The sequence below is a fragment of the Pan troglodytes genome, chromosome 18 (genome assembly GCF_028858775.2).
Source record: "Pan troglodytes isolate AG18354 chromosome 18, NHGRI_mPanTro3-v2.0_pri, whole genome shotgun sequence".
Classification (NCBI taxonomy): domain Eukaryota; kingdom Metazoa; phylum Chordata; class Mammalia; order Primates; family Hominidae; genus Pan; species Pan troglodytes.
Window position 1 is genome coordinate 55178577 of NC_072416.2, and position 18871 is coordinate 55197447.

Here is an 18871-nt window from a genome sequence, read left to right on the forward strand (position 1 = left end):
TTTACATCACTGGCCACCATATCCTTCTAATTCTAAAATTAATTAGATTGTACATGTTAAAACACACCAGAATCAGGTTTCTGTGTTCTGTTGTTTTAAGACTTCACTTTCAGTAGCAAAAGCAATAGGTCAATCCATTTCCTTTTGTCAGTAAATATAGATTATTGCTTTCCAACATTTTTTACTCTGATGTTCAAGTCACATTGTACTTCAAAATGCAGGACAGCAACTAAGAGGAATTTGCCATCTGGCTAACTCATCTATATTCCAAATAAAGACTTATTTCTGGCCAGAAGGCACTTCTACCAAGATACAGTTATTTAGATTTTTAAAAATTTAGCTGACTTTTCCTATATCATAAAATTTATTTAGAGAACGACAACTACTAACAGAGAGCCCGCTGTTAGTATTTATTACTAGGCAAAGTGAAGTCAATCTTCTAACACCAAAGCTTAATTAACATATTCCGGTAGCAAAGGAGACTAAAAGAATCTAAAAACTAAACCACAGAAAAAGAAATTTAATCCACATTTTAAATGTTTATCATAAGGAGCAATTTGCAATAACCTTTCAGGCATCTATGAAACACATACAATAAAAAATTCAGCTTTGCAATAATCTTTCAGGCATCTATGAAACACATACAATAAGAAATTCAGCCAGGCACGGTGGCTCACACCTGTAATCCTAGCACTTTGGGAGGCTGAGGCAGGAGGATCGCTTGATGTCAGGAGTTCAAGACCAGCCTGGCCAACAGGGTGAAACCCCATTTCTACTAAAAATACAAAAATTAGCTGGGTGTGGTGACATGCGCCTGTAATCCCAGCTACCTGGGAGGCTGAGGCAGGAGAATCGCTTGAACCCAGGAGGCGAAGGTTGCAGTGAACTGAGATTTCATGCCGCTGCACTCCAGCCTGGGCAATAGAGCAAGACTCTGTCTCAGAAAAAGAAAAAAAAAAAAGAAAAGAAATTAAGGCCTGGTGCACTAGCTCACACCTGCAATCTGAGCACTTTGGGAGGCCAAGGCAGGATTGTTTGAGCCCAGGAGTTCAAGACCTGCCTGGGCAAGATGGTGAGACCCCAACTCTATTAAAAACAAACAAACAAACAAACAAACAGACAAACAGGCTAGGCACAGTGGCTCATGCCTACAGTCCCAAAGCTGTGGGAGGCCAAGCTGGGAGCATCACTTAAGGCCAGGAATTTACGACCAGCCTGGGCAACACAGTGAGACTCTCTCTCTACAAAAATATTTAAAAATTAGCCAGGTGTGATGGTGCACTACTTAGCAGGCTGAAGTGGGAGGATGGCTTCAGCCAAGGAGTTCCAGGCTACAGTGAGCTATGAGGGCCATTGCACTCCAGCCTGGGCAACAGCACAAGACCTTGCCTGGCGAGGGGGAAAAAAAAGAAGTTAAAAAAAAGTATTGATTTATTTATCTTTCCATAGCACAAGGGCAGGGTCTCAAATGTGCATTTATCTTGAATTCACCTATACACACTAGAAGAAAGATAACTAATTTAAATATCGGTTCCCTCAGCTGATCCTCATTCACATGCACCTCTCTGAATATAAATACTTCCCTCACTATGCATGAATGATTGTATTCATTGTATTTTTTACATATTGTGACTCCTAAATACAAACCAACAACTTCATCTGGGGCTCACAGGAAGAAAAACAGCAGTTTTTTCCAAAGCCGAAATAAAACTTGTCTGAGGATATAGAGAAAAAAAAACCCAAACCAAACCAAAGCATTTTTCCTATTCTCTCACTCAACAATCAACACAGTATAATTCTGTGAGGGATATGTCCCCACACACCAAGCAACCAACCAATTCTGTAGCAGACACCAACCAGCTGGGTGTCCTCTAATTCAGTTCAATTCTGACACTACCTACCTGGATGGAGACTGCGTCAGATCCCATAGGTTGAGGGGTGAGTCCCACAAGACTAGCCTCCATTTTAGATACCAACCACAAGAATCAGGTTGTTTTACCTGTAGTTCTAACCAACTGGCTATTAATCGGGGTTCCCATGACCCCCTCCTTAGGTTCTATTAATTTGCTAGACCAATTCACAGAACTTAGAGGAACTTAGAGGAACACTTTACTTACATATACTGGTTTATTATAAAAGCATATTACAAAGGATACAGATGAAGCGATGCATAGGGAGAGGCATGTGGGAAGGGCACAGACCTTCCATGCACTCTCTGGGGCACCATCATCCAGGAACCTCTCGGGTCCACCTATCCAGAAGCTCCCCAAACCCAGTCTTTTGGGTTTTTATGGAAGCTTCATTACTTAGACATGATTAATTAAACCAGTGACTGCTGGTGGTCATCAGCTTGTCTGCCTTCTCCTCTCCCCAGAGGTTGGACATTGGGGAGGGGTTGAAGGTCCCAAACCTCTAATCCTGCCTGGGTCTTTCAAGTGACCAGCCCCCATGCTAAAGTTACTTAGGGGCTGCCAGCCATCAGTCAGCTCCTTAGCATATAAAAAGACACTAATCATTTTGGAGATTTCAAGGATTATAGGAGTCATATGCCACAGGAGACAGGGATGAAGGCCAAATATGTATTTTACAATATCACACTGGCCATGTCAGAGTTCTGCAACACTGGTATTCCTACAATTAACATGCGGCCTCCCTGAGATTTCAAGGGTAGCTTTGCTTGTAAGCTATTTTGTCATCTAGGCTCGCTTCAGAACCTAACCCACACCTCAAGTCATACTCCATCCTCCCTCCCCCCACCCTATATAACTCCACTTCAAGACCAAATTAAAAACAAAATAAAACAAAAAAACGCAGTCCCAGTTACTCAGGAGGCTGAGACTGGAGGATTGCTTGAGCCTAGGAGTTCAAGGCCAGCCTGGGCAACATAAGGAGATACCCATTTCCCTTAAAAAAAAAAAAAAAAAAAAAAAAAAAAAAAAAAAAAAAGCTTTGCATTACAATAACCAGACAAGGCCAACTAAGATTTTTTTTTTTTTTTTTTTTTTTTTTTTTTTTTTTTTTTTTTTTTTTTGGTGCAGTGGCTCATGCCTGTAACCCTAGCACTCTGGGAGACTGAGGCAGGTGGATCACCTGAGGTCAGGAGTTCGAGACCAGCCTGACCAACACGGTGAAACTCCGTCTCTACTAAAAATATGAAAATTAGCCAGGCGTAGTAGCACATGCCTGTAATCCCAGCTACTCGGGAGGCTGAGGAAGAAGAGTTGCTTGAACCCGGGAGGCGGAGGTTGTAGTGAGCCGAGATCGCGCCACTGCACTCCAGCCTGCGCGAAGTGAGCGAGACTCCATCTCAAAGAAAAAAAATTTTTGAAGCAAATATTTACCGAGAACCTATTATGTGCAAGATACAATGCTATGTACTAAACAGGCAACTGAGGAACTTACACTCATTCAGTAAAAGACATAAGGTTGGCACACAGCAATTTAAGGAAAAGTAAAACTAGGTTACAGGCCATAAGAGGCACTAAGCAGTTCAGAAAGGAAGACTAGAATAAGCATTGGGGAAGCTTAATTTTCATAATGGCTGTGACGATGCACAGTGAAAAGTGGTGGAAATTTTAGGTATATGAAGAATAACCATCTTTAACTTGGAAATCACACAAATTTCACATTCCAAATTTCAGAATACAGGGGGATTTTCATTTCTTGAAATAGTGGGCTAGGTAATTGAAACCAATTCTCCACCTCTGCACTAAATATGCTGGAAATTTGTCAAAAATAATTTTTTTTTTTTGAGATAGGGTCTTGCTCTGTCACACAGGCTAGAGTGCAGTGGCATGATCTCAGCTCATTGCAACCTCCACCTCCCAGGTTCAAGCGATTCTCCTACCTCTGCCTCCCGAATAGCTGGGATTGCAGGTGCCCGCCACCATGACTGGCTAATTTTTGTATTTTTAGTAGAGACAGGGTTTCACCATGTTGGCCAGGCTGGTCTCAAACTCCTGACCTCAAGTGATCTGCCCACCTCGGCCTACCAAAGTGCTGGGATTACAAGTGTAAGCTACCACGCCCAGCCAAAAATATTAATTCTTAAATAGAAAAGCTAACAAGATAGTAAAGAATTTGGACACAATCTAGAAGGTGAAAACCAGAAATTAAGCCCAATATTCAAAATGGATTTCATCCTGAGGATTTCTCTGACCTAAAAGCTAAAGTTTCAGTGCCTTTATGAGATAACAGAAACAAGTTCAAGCCAGGAGCCCATCCAGGGAGTGGAGTCTGACAGCTACCTCCCTCTCCATCTTAATCTTGTGCCCAAAAGAACTACAGCTTCAAAGTAAAGGTGAACTGGGAAGTAAAACAGCAGGAATAATGGACAACAGAAACAGACTCCCCCAAAGGGAATTCAGACAGTGGAATTAAACATAGAGATTATAAAAACAACTATACTTTCCATGTTTAAAGAAATAAAATTAAGCCTCAAAATAGTAAGAAATAAAAAACTGTAAAAGTGTCACAAACCAAACAGAACTTCAGAAACTAAAAATTGCAATATATGATTTCAGATTTCAGAGGCCGAGTTTAATAACAATGGAAATAACTTGAGAATAAACTATCCAGAATGTACTACGAAAGAACAGAGTAAAAGACATAGAGAAAAGAGTGAAAAGGTTTAGTTAAATCGATTAAAAAAAGAGAGACAATGGGAAGAAGCAATATATGCATATAAAATGGCTGAGAATTTTACAGAATTAATGAAAGACACTAATCCACAGATTCAAGAAGTCTAATAAATACCAAACAAATTGAACAAAAACAAACCCATAGTTCCATAGAGCATAGTGGAAATACAGAAAACCAAATACAAAACAATCTTTTTTTTAAACTTGTCGATACTTGATTTTAGACAAAACAATCTTAACAACATTCTATAGTAAAGAGTGAAACATAATATTTAAGAATGAAGACAAAGCATGTTCAAAAGGTGACTAATGGTGAACACGTTGAAAATGCTTAATTTAGCTGCCATAAAGGCATAATTACACTATGACTGACCCTGTACTTACATTGCACTTGTTACTTGATTTACCACATACGTGGTTTTCAATAGCTAAAGCAGCAGCTTGATTCTAACCAAGCATCACGATTCTTGGAAGATGAAAGTGAAGACTGATAATCAACTAAATGGTTTTGACACAATTATTCCTTTCTTATATCATGAAGCACTTCCCCACAGGGTAAGGACATGAAGACTTCAGCTGAGAAAGATAATCGGGCAGCCTCTACTTTCAGATCCTTACAAATTGTTCGCAGGTCATCTAACTAAAAGACTGTAAAAGCTGCTGTCGGCTCAATACTTTGTATCAAAAAGGAGTCTACCCACTGATTCCCTTCAAATATTTCAGAAGGGTGCCTTCCATTTTATGGTGTCCCTGTGGACACATGAATACACCAAATAACTGATGAATCGACAAATCTTATGTCACAGGTGGTAGGCAAGAGGTCATCGGGAATTCCGATCACCAGGCTCGCATCTGGCTTCTTGGGTCTCACTCCTGAACTAACCAGTCGGACTACCCGAGCGTGCGGGAGTCTGAGAAACTGCATTTTAAAAGGGCCCCAGGAGATCTTGTTTTCCACTAACATTAAAGAACCACGACTACGAACAAACAGGTCTCCCCCTTTCCTCTGTGTGGACTGACAGTCACAAGGACCACCAACTCTCAAGCATGACGCTTCAACTCTCTTTGTTCCTTAAGTTTTCTGCAAAACGGGCCAGCTGGCTTGTTTTCCGTAACAGAAAATTCGCTTGGCACAGCAACTGGTACATGGCACACAATAAATGTGCTTCCCATCCTGCACTGCCATTCTGGGATTCAACCATTTCCAACCAGACGCCGCACATCGGAGTGAGTAACCTGGACCTGTTCCAAGACCTCTGGAACAGAGCCTGCTACTCACTTGAAGCATGGGTGGCCCTACCTAGCAGAAAATTGGGGAAACCCCATTAAACGCCCGGCAGTGTTGGGCCCGCCTGAAAGGGTCCTCGCCGCGACCCAGATGCCTTCCCGCGGGCACCCTCAGCTCCCCTCAGGCTGGGCCCGCAAGCCCCAGGCTTCGGCTACTCCGGACAAGGAGCGGGTGCGCGGACTGAGAACAGGCCTGGCCCTAACCCTAACAGCAGCCGCAGCTCATCTCTTCCGTAAGGAAGCTGGAACCCAGGTGTCGCCGCCAGGCCAGGACCGAGGCCGCACTCACCTACCGGCGCGCGGGAGGCGAGACGACCTCACCTCGGCGGCGCCCACCCCAAACCGCCACCGCAGAGCCGCTCGCTCTTAAAAAAGAAAAAAAAATTAAAGGAAGAAAGAAAGAAACAGAGGAAGGAAGGAATGAAAGAAAGAAAAAAAAAAAGAAAATAGCCTTTGCTTTTGTATTTCTTTTGACCCTTCAGGGCTTCCTGTTCCTCACCGCCACAATAGAGTCCCGCCCCACTTCCGGCGACGTAACCCAATCCACGGAGCTCTTCCTCCCCGGGAGCCCGATGGAAATCCGGTACCCTGAAAACGAACCGGAGAGACTTGATTGGGCCATTCACGCCTCAGGATGAGGATTGGCCAGTCTGCGCCTGGAGGGCGGGCCGGTCCCGCTGATCACGTGACACGACTTTTGAAAGGTGATTGGCTGTCAAGGAGAGGGATTGCCACCGAGGAAGGGGCGTTTCCTAGGGGACTGAGGGAGGGCTGGGGCGGTACGAAGCGGGGGTGGGCTCTGCGCGTAATGGCAGCGCCGTGGCCTCGCGTCCATCTTTACCGTTCTCTCGGACCTGTCACAAAGGAGTCGCGCCGCCGCCGCCGCCCCCTCCTTCCGGTGGGCCCGGGAGGTAGAGAAAGTCAGTGCCACAGCCCGACCGCGCTGCTCTGAGCCCTGGGCACGCGGAACGGGAGGGAGTCTGAGGGTTGGGGACGTCTGTGAGGGAGGGGAACAGCCGCTCGAGCCTGGGGCGGGCGGACCGGACTGGGGCCGGGGTAGGCTCTGGAAAGGGCCCGGGAGAGAGGTGGCGTTGGTCAGAACCTGAGAAACAGCCGAGAGGTTTTCCACCGAGGCCCGCGCTTGAGGGATCTGAAGAGGTTCCTAGAAGAGGGTGTTCCCTCTTTCGGGGGTCCTCACCAGAAGAGGTTCTTGGGGGTCGCCCTTCTGAGGAGGCTGCGGCTAACAGGGCCCAGGTGAGAGGCAGCTATCTATCTCCTGGGGTGGCTCCTGGTACCGATGGGGTCCTGACCTACTCAGGGGTGCCCGGGATAGAAAGGGTAGATGAAGGGACGCTTTAGAAGGGTTCTTTTTGTGGAGTTTACGGTCTAGGTGGCACGGGTGAGGCATACCTCCCCGGGGAGATTTAGAAACGCCTTGGGATAGAAAGAGAATGGGGCTAGGAAGCAGGAGCTAGAACTAGCGGAATGTCCTACTACGGAAGCCGGAGCTGAAAATTGGGTAAGGACCTTGGGGAGAGGGGATTTCTGGGCGGTGATGGGAAGAAGACACCTCCATCCATAGGAAAGCCAGAGTGGGGAGTGGTGAAAGGGAAACGGGAATTATTCCCTCTCTCTGTAGATCGACTAGGTGTCCCAGACATAGGATCCAACTGCTTCCGGGCTTATTGCCCGAGTGGGGTGGGGAGAGTCTATCCCACCAACACCCCTTGCGTGAGTCCAAATTAGGCATTTGTCTCTCCTGCTGCCTCACTTTCCCCGTCTTTGGGGAGGGAAACCGACTGAGACCGAGACGGTCGGCTGAGACTCCGAGGTGTCCTGTCTTGTATAGTTCTCTGAGAGAGGTTGCTCCCCCTGGAGTGTTGTACTTTGAGCTTTGAAGGGTTAGAAGTGTCTGTTATTGACTGAGTAGAATCCCGCAGTTTTCCAGGCCCTTCACCTACCATCTGTTCTTGCTTAGTGGAGTGACTTAACCTCCTTAAGTCTCTTCTGTAAAATAACCAGCGCAGTATGTGAAAGTACAAACTACAAGCTGCGTGAACGTAAGTTAGTGTGATTCTACCACCAAACGGGTTGCTGTTGAGGAATAAAAGTGAAGGCACTTTCTAAAATGTAAAGTAGTATGTAGAGGTAAGGGGTGAGATTAATACAGTCGTTGTCTGTCACCTGCAGAGTGCTGGGAGCCATATTGTACTGAAAGCTTCAAGGTTCACAGCTTCTTAGGTCATATTAAGATCTAAACCCATGGTTTCAAACCCTGCTTAGATGGGGATGGTGGGATTTCCAGCTTTTGCTCTCAGAGTTTTCATTTACTTTGAACTTCTTATGGTGCTGGCAGGAGTTACCACTGTAATATCTTTTCCTTCAGGAATTTTTTTCCCCTAACAGCTGAAATTTTCCTCTAAGTAATTTGATCTCAACATTGTAAACCTCCTCCCCCTTTTGCATATATATTTGCATGGCTTTTGGATGTCTACAGGCAGTGAATATCATACTTTCTCCCTCAGTTGTGATTTGTAAAGACTGCCTTTTTTCCTCCACGAATACTATGCGTTGTTGTGGTAGCCCTAGACTATAGATTATGAGGCATGTTGGAAGTTGCTTTTAAATTTCTCTTGCACAGTGGTTCTCTTTATTTTTCCCCTTATGTGGACTTTGCATTTCCTGGGATGGTATCTTGCTTTGTAGATCCCTCTATGAGATTGTAAGAGACTTGTGTCCCTGTATGACATTTTACTAGTGTTTGGTTCGTCGTACTTGTTAGAGATGGTTTTCCAAATATCGGGCAATTTATATGGGATTTTTTCCGAAGTAATTTAGTTGTGTTTTTTGTTTTTTTGTTTGTTTGTTTTTTGAGACGGAGTTTCGTTCTTGTTGCCCACGCTGGAGTGCAGTGGCGCTATCTCGGCTCACTGCAACCTCCGCCTCCTGGGTTCAAGCGATTCTCCTGCCTCAGCCTCCGGAGTAGCTGGGATTACAGGAATGTACCACCACGCCCAGCTAATTTTGTATTTTTAGTAGAGACGAGGTTTCTCCGTGTTGGTCAGGCTGGTGTCGAACTCCCGACGTCCGGTAATCCGCCTGCCTCGGCCTCCCAAAGTGCCGGGATTACAGGCGTGAGCCACTGTGTCTGCCTTTCGAAGTAATTTTTGTACTGCTCTGAATTTTCTGTTTTTGTGATCCTATATTCTGTGGATCTTTTTAAAAACTATAACTGGTGATTGTGAGTTATTTGATCTCCCAGGATGCATGTTGCCCTAACCTACTATTTAATGTCTTTCTATGTTATGCTTTTTTCTGTACTCAGTGACTTTTTTTTTTTTTTTTTTTTTTTTTGAGACCGAGTTTCCCTCTTGTTCCTCAGGCTGGAGTGCAATGGCGCGATCTCAGCTCACTGCAACCTCTGCCTCCCGGGTTCAAGCGATTCTTCTGCCTCAGCCTCCCAAGTAACTGGGATTACAGGCAAGCACCACCCGTGCCCGGCTAATTTTTGTATTTTTAGTAGAGAGGGAGTTTCACCGTGTTGGTCAGGCTGGTCTTGAACTCCTGAGCTCAAAGTGATCTGCCCACCTTGGCCTCCCAAAGTGCTGGGATTACAGGCATGAGCTACTGTGCCTGGCCCTCAGTGATTATTTTCAAGTTATTGATTATAGGAGGTATCCCAGCATACTCTATGTGGGCTTCTGCTTTTGTCAGCAAAATAACTTTTCATTTAGTAAGTATCAAAGGGAAATAAAAACTTAGCATTTTGTATAATAGTGTGTTAATCTGTAGTGAATCAGGTAAAAACAACAAATCTGAGTTATGTAGCACTGTGGGGCCTGGAGGCTAAAAAAAAAAAAAAAAAGTGTGTTTTGGCAAGAGTTTAACAAACAATTATTCTGTATTTCTTTTTTTCCGTTTTTTCTTTTTCTTTTCTTTTTTTTTTTTTTTTTTTTGAGACAGGGTCTCATGCTGTCTCTCAGGCTAGAGTGCAGTGGTGCAATCACGGCTCACAGAAGCCTCTACCTCCCAGGCTCAGGTGATCCTCCCACATCGGCCTCCCAAGTAGCTGGGACTACAGGTGCGAGCCACCACACCTGGCCAATTTTTGCACTTTTTTTAAGACAGGGTTACGCCATGTTGCCCAGGCTGGTCTCAAACTCCTGGGCACAAGCCATCCACCCACCTTGGCCTCCCAAGGTGCCAGGATTACAGGTGTGAGCCACCATGCCTGGCCTCGTGAACTTAATTTAGTCTATTGAGAATTGTATATGCTTTCCTTAACAATGAAGTAATTTGTTCTAATGAAGTGGGAAATCCCTTTGCATCTTTTTAAATACAGCTTTCTTTCACGCTCTATATAGTTTGGAGAAAATGTTAGGAATTCTTGAAGGTAGTAATCACTATTACACTACTTAAGATTGGAAGTTATGGCTGGGCATGGTGGCTCACACCTATAATCACAACACTTTGGGCGGCCAAGGTGGGAGGATCACTTGAGCCCAGGAGTTCAAGACCAGCCTGGGCAACATGGCAAAACCCCATCTCTACAAAAAAATACAAAAATTAGCCCAGCGTGGTGGCACATGCAGATAGTCCCAGCTACTTGGGAGGCTGAGGTGGTAGAATCTCTTGAGCCTGGGAGGTTGAAGATGCAGTGAGCCACTGCATTCCAGCCTGGGTGACAGAGCAACACCCTGTCTCAAATAAATAAATAGGAAATGTTCTGTATTTTTTAGTAGGATACTTGTAAAGTGGGGTGTGATAGTCTCAGGATTGCAAAATAAGTGGAAAGTCAGTAGTCACCACAAATGGGAAACACAGTGGAACCAGCAATCTATTTCAAAAGAATTATTTGGGGATAATAAACTATGGATTTAGCTTCTCTTCAAGCTTTTGGCATTTTCAAGGCAGTTATCATTGAATTTGGGTAGTTTTTTCCCTGATATTCAAATTAGAAAATTGAAAAGCAGAATAATCACGAAGTAGTAAATGCCGTAACTTGGGCAACAGCCTTTTGGAGGGGACTTTTACAACTTTTAGAAGTGCAAAGGAGTGAATATTTCCCTTTGGTTTATCATTCAGTAAGTCAGCTTTTCAAATCCTTTTCTTGCCAACCTTTGTGAGCAGAGAAAACATACAAATGTGTCCATTCCAAAAGGGAGTGGTTGCTGGTTAAATATGTAAAAGTAGTAACTTTAGATAAATGTGTGGTATATACAAGGTTAAATCAGGAAAAGTTATCTTATAAATAGTGGTGGCCTCTTAGAGAACATTCCGCTTTGTTTCTGAGCTTTCGAAAACTGAGAATACATTTGAAATAGTAAGGAATTTATGTACTCCTTAAATTTGTTAAGGAATGAACTCTGCACATAGCTTTCTTGTTGCTTGAAATTATAGTTTCCAGGCGTAATTTCATAGGTCCTATGTACCTCAAATAGAAGGTTTGAAATACCTTACTCAGCAAGTATATTACCTCATAGTTTAATGTTGTGTTAGTTTTTTCTTACCCCTCTACCTCCTGAAGAATTGTTTTCGCTCTTGTATTCCCTTAATGCAGTGATTCTCAAGATGTGGTTCCTGCCCAGTCCCTCCACATGGGAAATATAGCACTGTTTGTTTGTTTTTTAAGTTTTTATTGCTTCATAGTTGTTCATACTTAGGTATGCCTAAGGGCTACTTATTAATAACCTACCAAGTGAATTACTAAGGATTACTAAAACATGGTATTCATAACCTAAAACTAGAACAATATTGGAGTTTACTGTGGTCTCTTAATACTTTTTTCGCCCAGGAAGTCTGTCCTGGGAAACCTGGCACCAATACAAGCTTCTCACATGTCATATGCAGAATGGGGATTCCTGCAGTATTCAGGAAGTATGCTTAGTTTGGGGTGCATCATCTGAATTGTCTCAAAATGATCTGAGTTTTCATCATGATTCCTCTTTTTTTATTAGAATTTTTATTTAGCTTCATCTTTATCAATTTAATTTATAGGTTTTTTTGTTTACTTTTCATTGTGTGGGCGGGAATATTTATACCAACAATATTTTGGCTTATAATGTAAGACATAAATGTGTTACAATGCAAAGATAGATTCTCTAGTCCCCTTTTGCTATTGCTGATTTGTATAGTCACCTAAAAACTTGCTCACACAGAGGTACTTCAGTGTTACCAAAGTTCCTTTTCCACTGGAAAACTGATGGAACAAGAGGCCTCCTTCTAGTAGATGCTTTATCTGTAGTCTTTGGGTAGGGAGCTAAGTTTGTCCCTAACCCCAGCTCCCTTTGTCAGGAGCATGAGGGACCTTTTTCCGTCTTTCCTCACTGCCTGCCATATAAGCATTGGATATACAGTTATTGAATGGTGTTGTCTCAGTTTTTCAAAATGGTAAATATTTTGGAGAGACTTTATGTTACAGATTTTAGAATAAATTCACCTAAGATATTTATTGAATACATATTAGGGTCTAATAAGTATCCAAATGAGTATGCAGTATGAGTGTTTTAGACATCATTTAAAGTAGACATCATTAAGGAAAATGTTGATATTCATGCTGCTTATATATTTTATTTGCTTTTCTTAAGAGCAAAGAGTTTTCTGTAATAGAAAAATCCTTTTCCTTCAGATTTGTGTATATTTGAATAACACATGATCTCCTATTATTTGGCCCCCTGGGGGGAAAACCACAAGTACTATGGAATATTACATTTGTTTTTCTTCCCTGTACTGCAACCGTCATAAGCATTTACCTCAATTCTTCCTTAGTATTTTTTGGGAGTCCAAGGCAAATTTTTCAATCCTTAAGATTTCAGGCAGGGATTATTTACTTCCCCTTTTTTACTATTATTTGCTTCCGGAAATTCCTTACTCTATCCTAGGCCTAAATTTTATTTTTTAATAAATTCTTTGAATGCTGAAAGGATTTGTCTTTTCTCCTTTGTACTGTTTTAGGTCAGGACTATATTCTGTAATTCTTTCTGACCACAGATGCACTGCTACTAGGTTAAAAAAGCTCTCAACTTTTTAGAGGAAGGTTTTTCCAGAGACTCCTTTTTTTTTTTTTTTTTTTTTTTTTTTTTTTAAGGTCTCACTCTGTCTCCTAGGCTGAAGTGCAATGGTGCGATCATGGTTTACTGCAGCCTCGACCTCCCCAGCTCAGGCGATCCTCCCACCCCTCACTCCCACTGCCCTTCCCAGTAGCTGGACTATAGGGTCCAAGCCGCCACTCTGGCTAATTTGTGTATTTTTTGTAGAAACAGGGTTTCGCCATGTTGCCCAGGCTGGTCTCAAATTCTTGGGCTCAAGCTGTCTGCCTGCCTTGGCCTCCCAGAGTGTTGGGATTACAGGTGTGAGCCACCATGCCCTGCTCAGATAGTCTTTCAACCAGAAAAAAAAACCTACTTTCAAAGGTGTGCTTTCTTAAAGATCCTCAGTGCATAAGGGAAATGTCAGAATCATCCAGTGCTTTCCCCAGACTTCTTGACAGTTACAATTCAGGGGTTAATGGTACTCTGTGTGACTTAAACCTACGGTTAGATAGCTTTGGACATCTGGGAGGCAAGTAAAAACGCCTCATCAAGACAACCCTTCTTTTTGTGGGAAAAGTAAAATTCCAACCAAATATTTCACAATCTACCCCCTTCTTACCTTCCCCAATGAAATACCAGAGGCTTTAGAGTCTAAAGACAGAAACACTCTTGTTGAAACATCTTTAGGTAGTTTCTGTTTCAGCTGGCAAGTGTAATCTTCATGCATTACCAAATCACTATTGTTGACTTGAGATTTTCCCTATTTAAACACAATCTTCAGTAAGAAGATTGTGGTCTTTGGGGTGTTCTGCAGGCTTTTTTTTTTTTTTTTTCCTTTGGAGACAGAGTCTTGCTCTGTCACCCAGGCTTGAGGGTAGTGGGATGATCTCGGCTCACTGCAACCTCCACCTTCTGGATTCAAGTGATCTTCCCACCTCAGCCTCCCAAGTAGCTGGAATTACAGGCACACGCCACTGTGCCTGGCTAATTTTTGTATTTTTTAAAGCAAATTTTCTAGATAATGTTCTCTATCTTGATAGGGTTTGAGTCACAGGTATATGCATTTGATAAAACTCAGCACATTACTGTGCTTAAGATTTGCACATTTCAGCCGGGTGCGGTGGCTCACGCCTGTAATCCCAGCACTTTGGGAGGCCGAGGTGGACAGATCATTTGAGGTCAGGAGTTTGAGACCAGCCTAGCCCACATGGTGAAACCCCATCTCTACTGAAAACACAAACATTAGCTGGGTGTGGTGGCATGTGCCAATAATCCCAGCTACTCAGGAGGCTGAGGCAGGAGAATTACTTGAACCCAGGAGACAGAGTTTGTGGTAAACTGGGATCACACCAGTGCACTCCATCCTGGGCAACAGAATGAGATTCCGTTTAAAAAAAAAAAAGATTTGCACATTTCAGTGTATGTAAATTCGACTCCTAAAAACTTGAAGTTTATTGAAGTCTAATTAGTGATATGCATGCTGAATTATTTAAGAGAAAGTATACTGATGCCTATAGTTTACTTTGAAATATGTAAAAAAAACTGTATGGATTAATGATGGATAAGAGATGGATAGTGATAAAGCAAGTTTAGTAAAATGTTAGTAGTAGAATCTAGGTGGTGGGGATAAAGCAAGTTTAGTAAAATGTTAGTAGTAGAATCTAGGTGGTGGGTATATAGTTCACAGTTTACAGTGAACTCTAATTCAATTTTCTGTATGTTTGGAAAATTTCATAATAAAATATTGGGAGTGGGGAGTAAATGTGATGATAGAAGCTATCTCTTTAACACACTTAGGGAAAAATCCGAAAACATTTTCTAATGAGAGAACATCATTAAAATTTTCAGGATGTTACACATTTTGCCATTCATGCTATTTGACTTAGCCTTTGTGGGGGAGGGTTGGAAAAAAAGTCACATCCTCTAACACTATTTTGGAATGATAAGGTGAAGATTATAACAATAGTAATTTAGTGCCCAAAGTCTGGTTTTTCTTCTTTATGGTCACTCTTGTAATCAGCTTTTCCTTCCTAGGCAGTGTAATTCTGCAGTCCTATTTTCAAAGAAAAGAAAGTGTTCTTTCTCACTGATCTGTACTATGGCTGAATGCAAGCAAATATTTGAAGAGATGAATCATTGATTCCTGGACCATTTGTCAGAGAGGGTTAGACTAGTTGGCCAGATGTCTCCATGGTGAGCTGTTTATGATGGTAGAGGTCTGTGTTTTATAAAGACAGTGAGTACCAGAACCTTACTGCTTTAACACCAAGCTTACCAAGACCCTAAGTTTGATGATTTTTTTTTTTTTTGTCTCAGAGCAGCTTTAAAAAAATATAAAGCGTTAGGTGCTTCATTTACCCCCAAGAAAAATGAAAAAACATGTAAAATGTAAAAATCTAATAAATAATATAGAAATGGAGAGAATAGTCTTTAGTTTCTTTTTTAAAAAGGCAAGAATCAAAATTAATAATACCACACTTCAGAGAAATAGATTTACAAAGGAAATATTCAATCATAATTATGCTCTTGCAGCAAAATTGTTATCAAGAGTATATTAGGCTGGGCACGGTGGCTCACGCCTGTAATCCCAGCACTTTGGGAGGCCGAGGTGGGCAGATCACCTGAGATCAGGAGTTCAAGACCAGCCTGGTGAACATGGTGAAACCCCATCTCTACTAAATGTACAAAAATTAGCCAGGCGTGGTGGCAGGCACCTGTAATCCCAGCTATTCGGGTGGCCGAGGCAGGAGAATCGCCTGAACCGGGGAGATGGAGGTTGCAGTGAGCCAAGATCACACCATTACACTCCAGTCTGGGCAATGAGAGTGGAACTCCGTCTGAAAAAATAAAAATAAAAAAGTATAATGATATTAAAAGTATTGCCATTTAGGTGGTAAGAAGAGTCCTTCTACTAAGCACTGGCATCCAGTGATAAAAATTATTAAATCAGTTGATGTTTGCCACAGATGTGTATTTAAATTGTGTGACTAGCTTTTTTTTTTTTGTCTCAAAGTTGACTTCACCAGCTAATGTTGTCTTTGAAGTTAAGGTAAAGAATATAGGTATTGGCCAGGCACGGTGGCTCACGCCTGTAATCCCAGCACTTTGGGAGGCTGAAGCGGGTGGATCATGAGGTCAGGAGTTCAAGACCAGCCTGGCCAACATATTGAAACCCCGTCTTTACTAAAAATACAAAAAATTAGCTGAGCGTGGTGGCACGCGCCTGTAGTCCTGGCTACTCGGGAGGCTGAGGTAGGCGAATCACTTGAACCCAGGAGATAGAGGTTGCAGTGAGCCGAGATCTCACCACTGGACTCCAGCCTGGTGACAGAGTGAGACTTCATCTCAAAAAAAAAAAAAAATATATATATATATATAGGTATTACAGATGTGTTGCCTTTATATAATCTCATCTTACTCATTTTCTATTCCGTTCAGTCTCTTAACCCTTGATGATATCCTTAAGCAGCGTATCATTTAGGTTCATTTTGATGCTTCGTAAGATGGACCTCATGGGAAATATATGGAGCCATTTTTTCCTTTGTGTTGATATGTACTGTACATGTCACTTATGGATATAACCATTCTAATGGCTTTTTAGGCTGACCTCTCCAAAAGACTGCATTCAAAGATAGTCTCAGTTCATTTTACTGGACAAGGAAATTAACATTTTTGACCCAAGAAGAAATGCCCTTTAGTATTTCAGTTTGCCCCCTAGTTCAGTCGGTGTGTCCTTCCTGCTGTGCCAGGTTCTGTGGTAGGTTCTATACACAGTGATTTCCAAATGTGGCTGCCATCAGAGTCACTTGGGGAGCTTTTAAGAAAACACAAGCTTGGGCCGGCATCCCAGAAATTCTGATTCTGGCTATTCGTAGTGGGACCAGGGATTTGCATTTTAATAAGTGCTCTAAGTGATTCTAATGCCACCTATGGGATGATCAAGCTACAATCCCTCCCAAGATTCTCTGTCTGAAAATATAGGTAAATATAGGTTATAGATAAGTAAAAATTACTTCAGTACGGGGTAGTTCTGTAAAAGATAAATTCTTTAGTTTTCTTAGTGCTTTTAACTCAACTTTTACTCTAGAATCCCTCTCCCCCAGGTAATTTAGTTATTTCTGATTAGATATATGCTCATTTTGTAACATCTTGCATTTTTTTGATCCAGTTTAAATGTTAGGCACTGTGCCATGTGTATTACATGCATTATTTCATTTAATCCCCACAGTGGTACTGTGAGATAAGAACTGTTACTATGTCTGTTTTTTAACATGTGTCAAGAGTCAGGTTAATTAGGATGCGTATCAGTAAATATTGCAGGGCTGGGACATTCACCTAGTCTGACAACAGAGTGTGTACTGTGCTATGGTGGCTTCTGGTATTGTGTGTAAAATCTGTAAGCTCAGTTTTATTGTCTTAAAGCAGTGGTCCTTGGAAAGTGGGCCACGTAAAGCTATTTTTGAATGGATGAAACAAAAAATTGTCTAAAGTGTAATTGATTAGTTTTCACCCAGTCTTTTGCCTGCAGTCCATCACTTCTCTGTAAAAAAAAAAAAAAATACCATGAATGACAGCCATTTCCAGTTTAAAACCTATAGGTTTTCAGTGCCAAATAAATCTGAAAGATCATCTACTTTGTTCATTTATGTGCCCTGTCTGTGGCTGTAGCCCTCGAGAGTACTCTGTGTAGTCATCTCAGAAAGTATTTAGAGGTAACAGCTCTTGATTTTTCCTTGTACGTTTCATAGGCTTGCCTTTATAAAATGCCTTCCAGCTTCTTCCACCTGATTAACCTCTTCTTTACACTTGGTTTTCACAGATGGTCCTTTTTATTTAAAAAAAAAAGTCTGGCTTTAAAGTATTTACAGTTTTTTTAAAAGCCTCATTTTCTTCTCTGACAAATTTTATAGTTGACATTTTCTGGGTCATTTAAGGAAAATTGCTCTTTTGGAAGAAACTGACTCAAAACGCACTTTAGTTCAATTTGGAAAAAAACTTAATTTTTGTCTTCTTACCTTCATATTTAGTCAGTTTTTGTTTTTTGTTTTTGTTTTTGTTTTTGTTTTCCCAAAGACAGGGTCTAGCTCTGTCACATAGGCTGGAATGCAATGACACCATTAGGGCTCACTGCAGCCTCGACTTCCCAGGCTCAAGTGATCTTCCCACCTCAACCTCCTGAGTATCTGGGACCACAGGTGTGCACTACCATGCCCAGCTAATTTCGTAATTTTTTCTGTAGAAATGGAGTCTTGCTACATTACCCAAGCTGGTCTCAGCCTCCTGGGCTCAAGCAATCCTCCCAACTCAGCCTCCCAAAGTGCTGGGATTACAGGCATGAGCCACCATGCCCATCCTATCAGATTTAGTTAGATTTAAAAAAAAAATCTGCATGTATTGGATATCATCCAATCACCTTAAAATTGTACTCAATGGGCCGGGCACGGTGGCTTACACCTGTAATCCCAGCATTTTGGGAGGCCGAGGCAGGCGGATCACGAGGTCAGGAGATCGAGACCATCCTGACTAACACAGTGAAACTCTGTCTCTACTAAAAATACAAAAATTAGCTGGGCGTGGTGGTGGGTGCCTGTAGTCCCAGCTACTCGGGAGGCTGAGGCAGGAGAATGGCATGAACCTGGGAGGCGGAGCTTGCAGTGAGCTGAGATCACGCCACTGCACTCCAGCCTGGGCGACAGAGCAAGACTCCGTGTCAAAAAAAAAAATTGTACTAAATGGAAATCTGCATAGATTATTCTGTATTCAGTGTATAAAAACCTTAGGAAAAAATGATAAAGTTTAAGAATTTAAGATCCAACAAACCTCTTTTTAACTTCTTTCCTCACAGGCACCCCCAAGATGTTTTCTTCTTAATTATTCCTAAATACTTTTATGTGTTGGCATTAAATTGTAACT

The 18871-nt window shown here is 42.1% G+C and overlaps 2 protein-coding genes across 13 annotated transcripts in view; one reads left to right on the top strand and one right to left on the bottom strand.

Annotated features, from left to right (window-relative positions):
• Positions 1–6555, bottom strand: part of PSME3IP1 (proteasome activator subunit 3 interacting protein 1) — a 33450-nt gene extending 26895 nt beyond the window's left edge. For 2 of the 9 annotated variants that reach the window (XM_054669376.1, XM_063797180.1), the window contains exon 1: positions 6217–6304. Coding sequence is in view for 2 of the 9 variants with exons in the window: in XM_054669371.2 (XP_054525346.2) it covers positions 6427–6549 (123 nt within the window). In the remaining 7 variants the exon portion in view is untranslated. Of the gene's footprint in view, positions 1–1901; positions 2063–5024; positions 6361–6426 lie in introns of those variants that run through there. The other 7 variants (XM_054669371.2, XM_063797179.1, XM_054669370.2 and 4 more) reach the window with 7 other exon arrangements.
• RSPRY1 (ring finger and SPRY domain containing 1) overlaps positions 6221–18871 on the top strand; it is a 51711-nt gene continuing 39060 nt past the window's right edge. The window contains exon 1 of one of the 4 annotated variants that reach the window (XM_016928470.2): positions 6221–6631. The gene's annotated coding sequence lies outside the window, so the exon portion shown is untranslated. The other 3 variants (XM_009430832.4, XM_009430831.4, XM_009430830.3) reach the window with 3 other exon arrangements.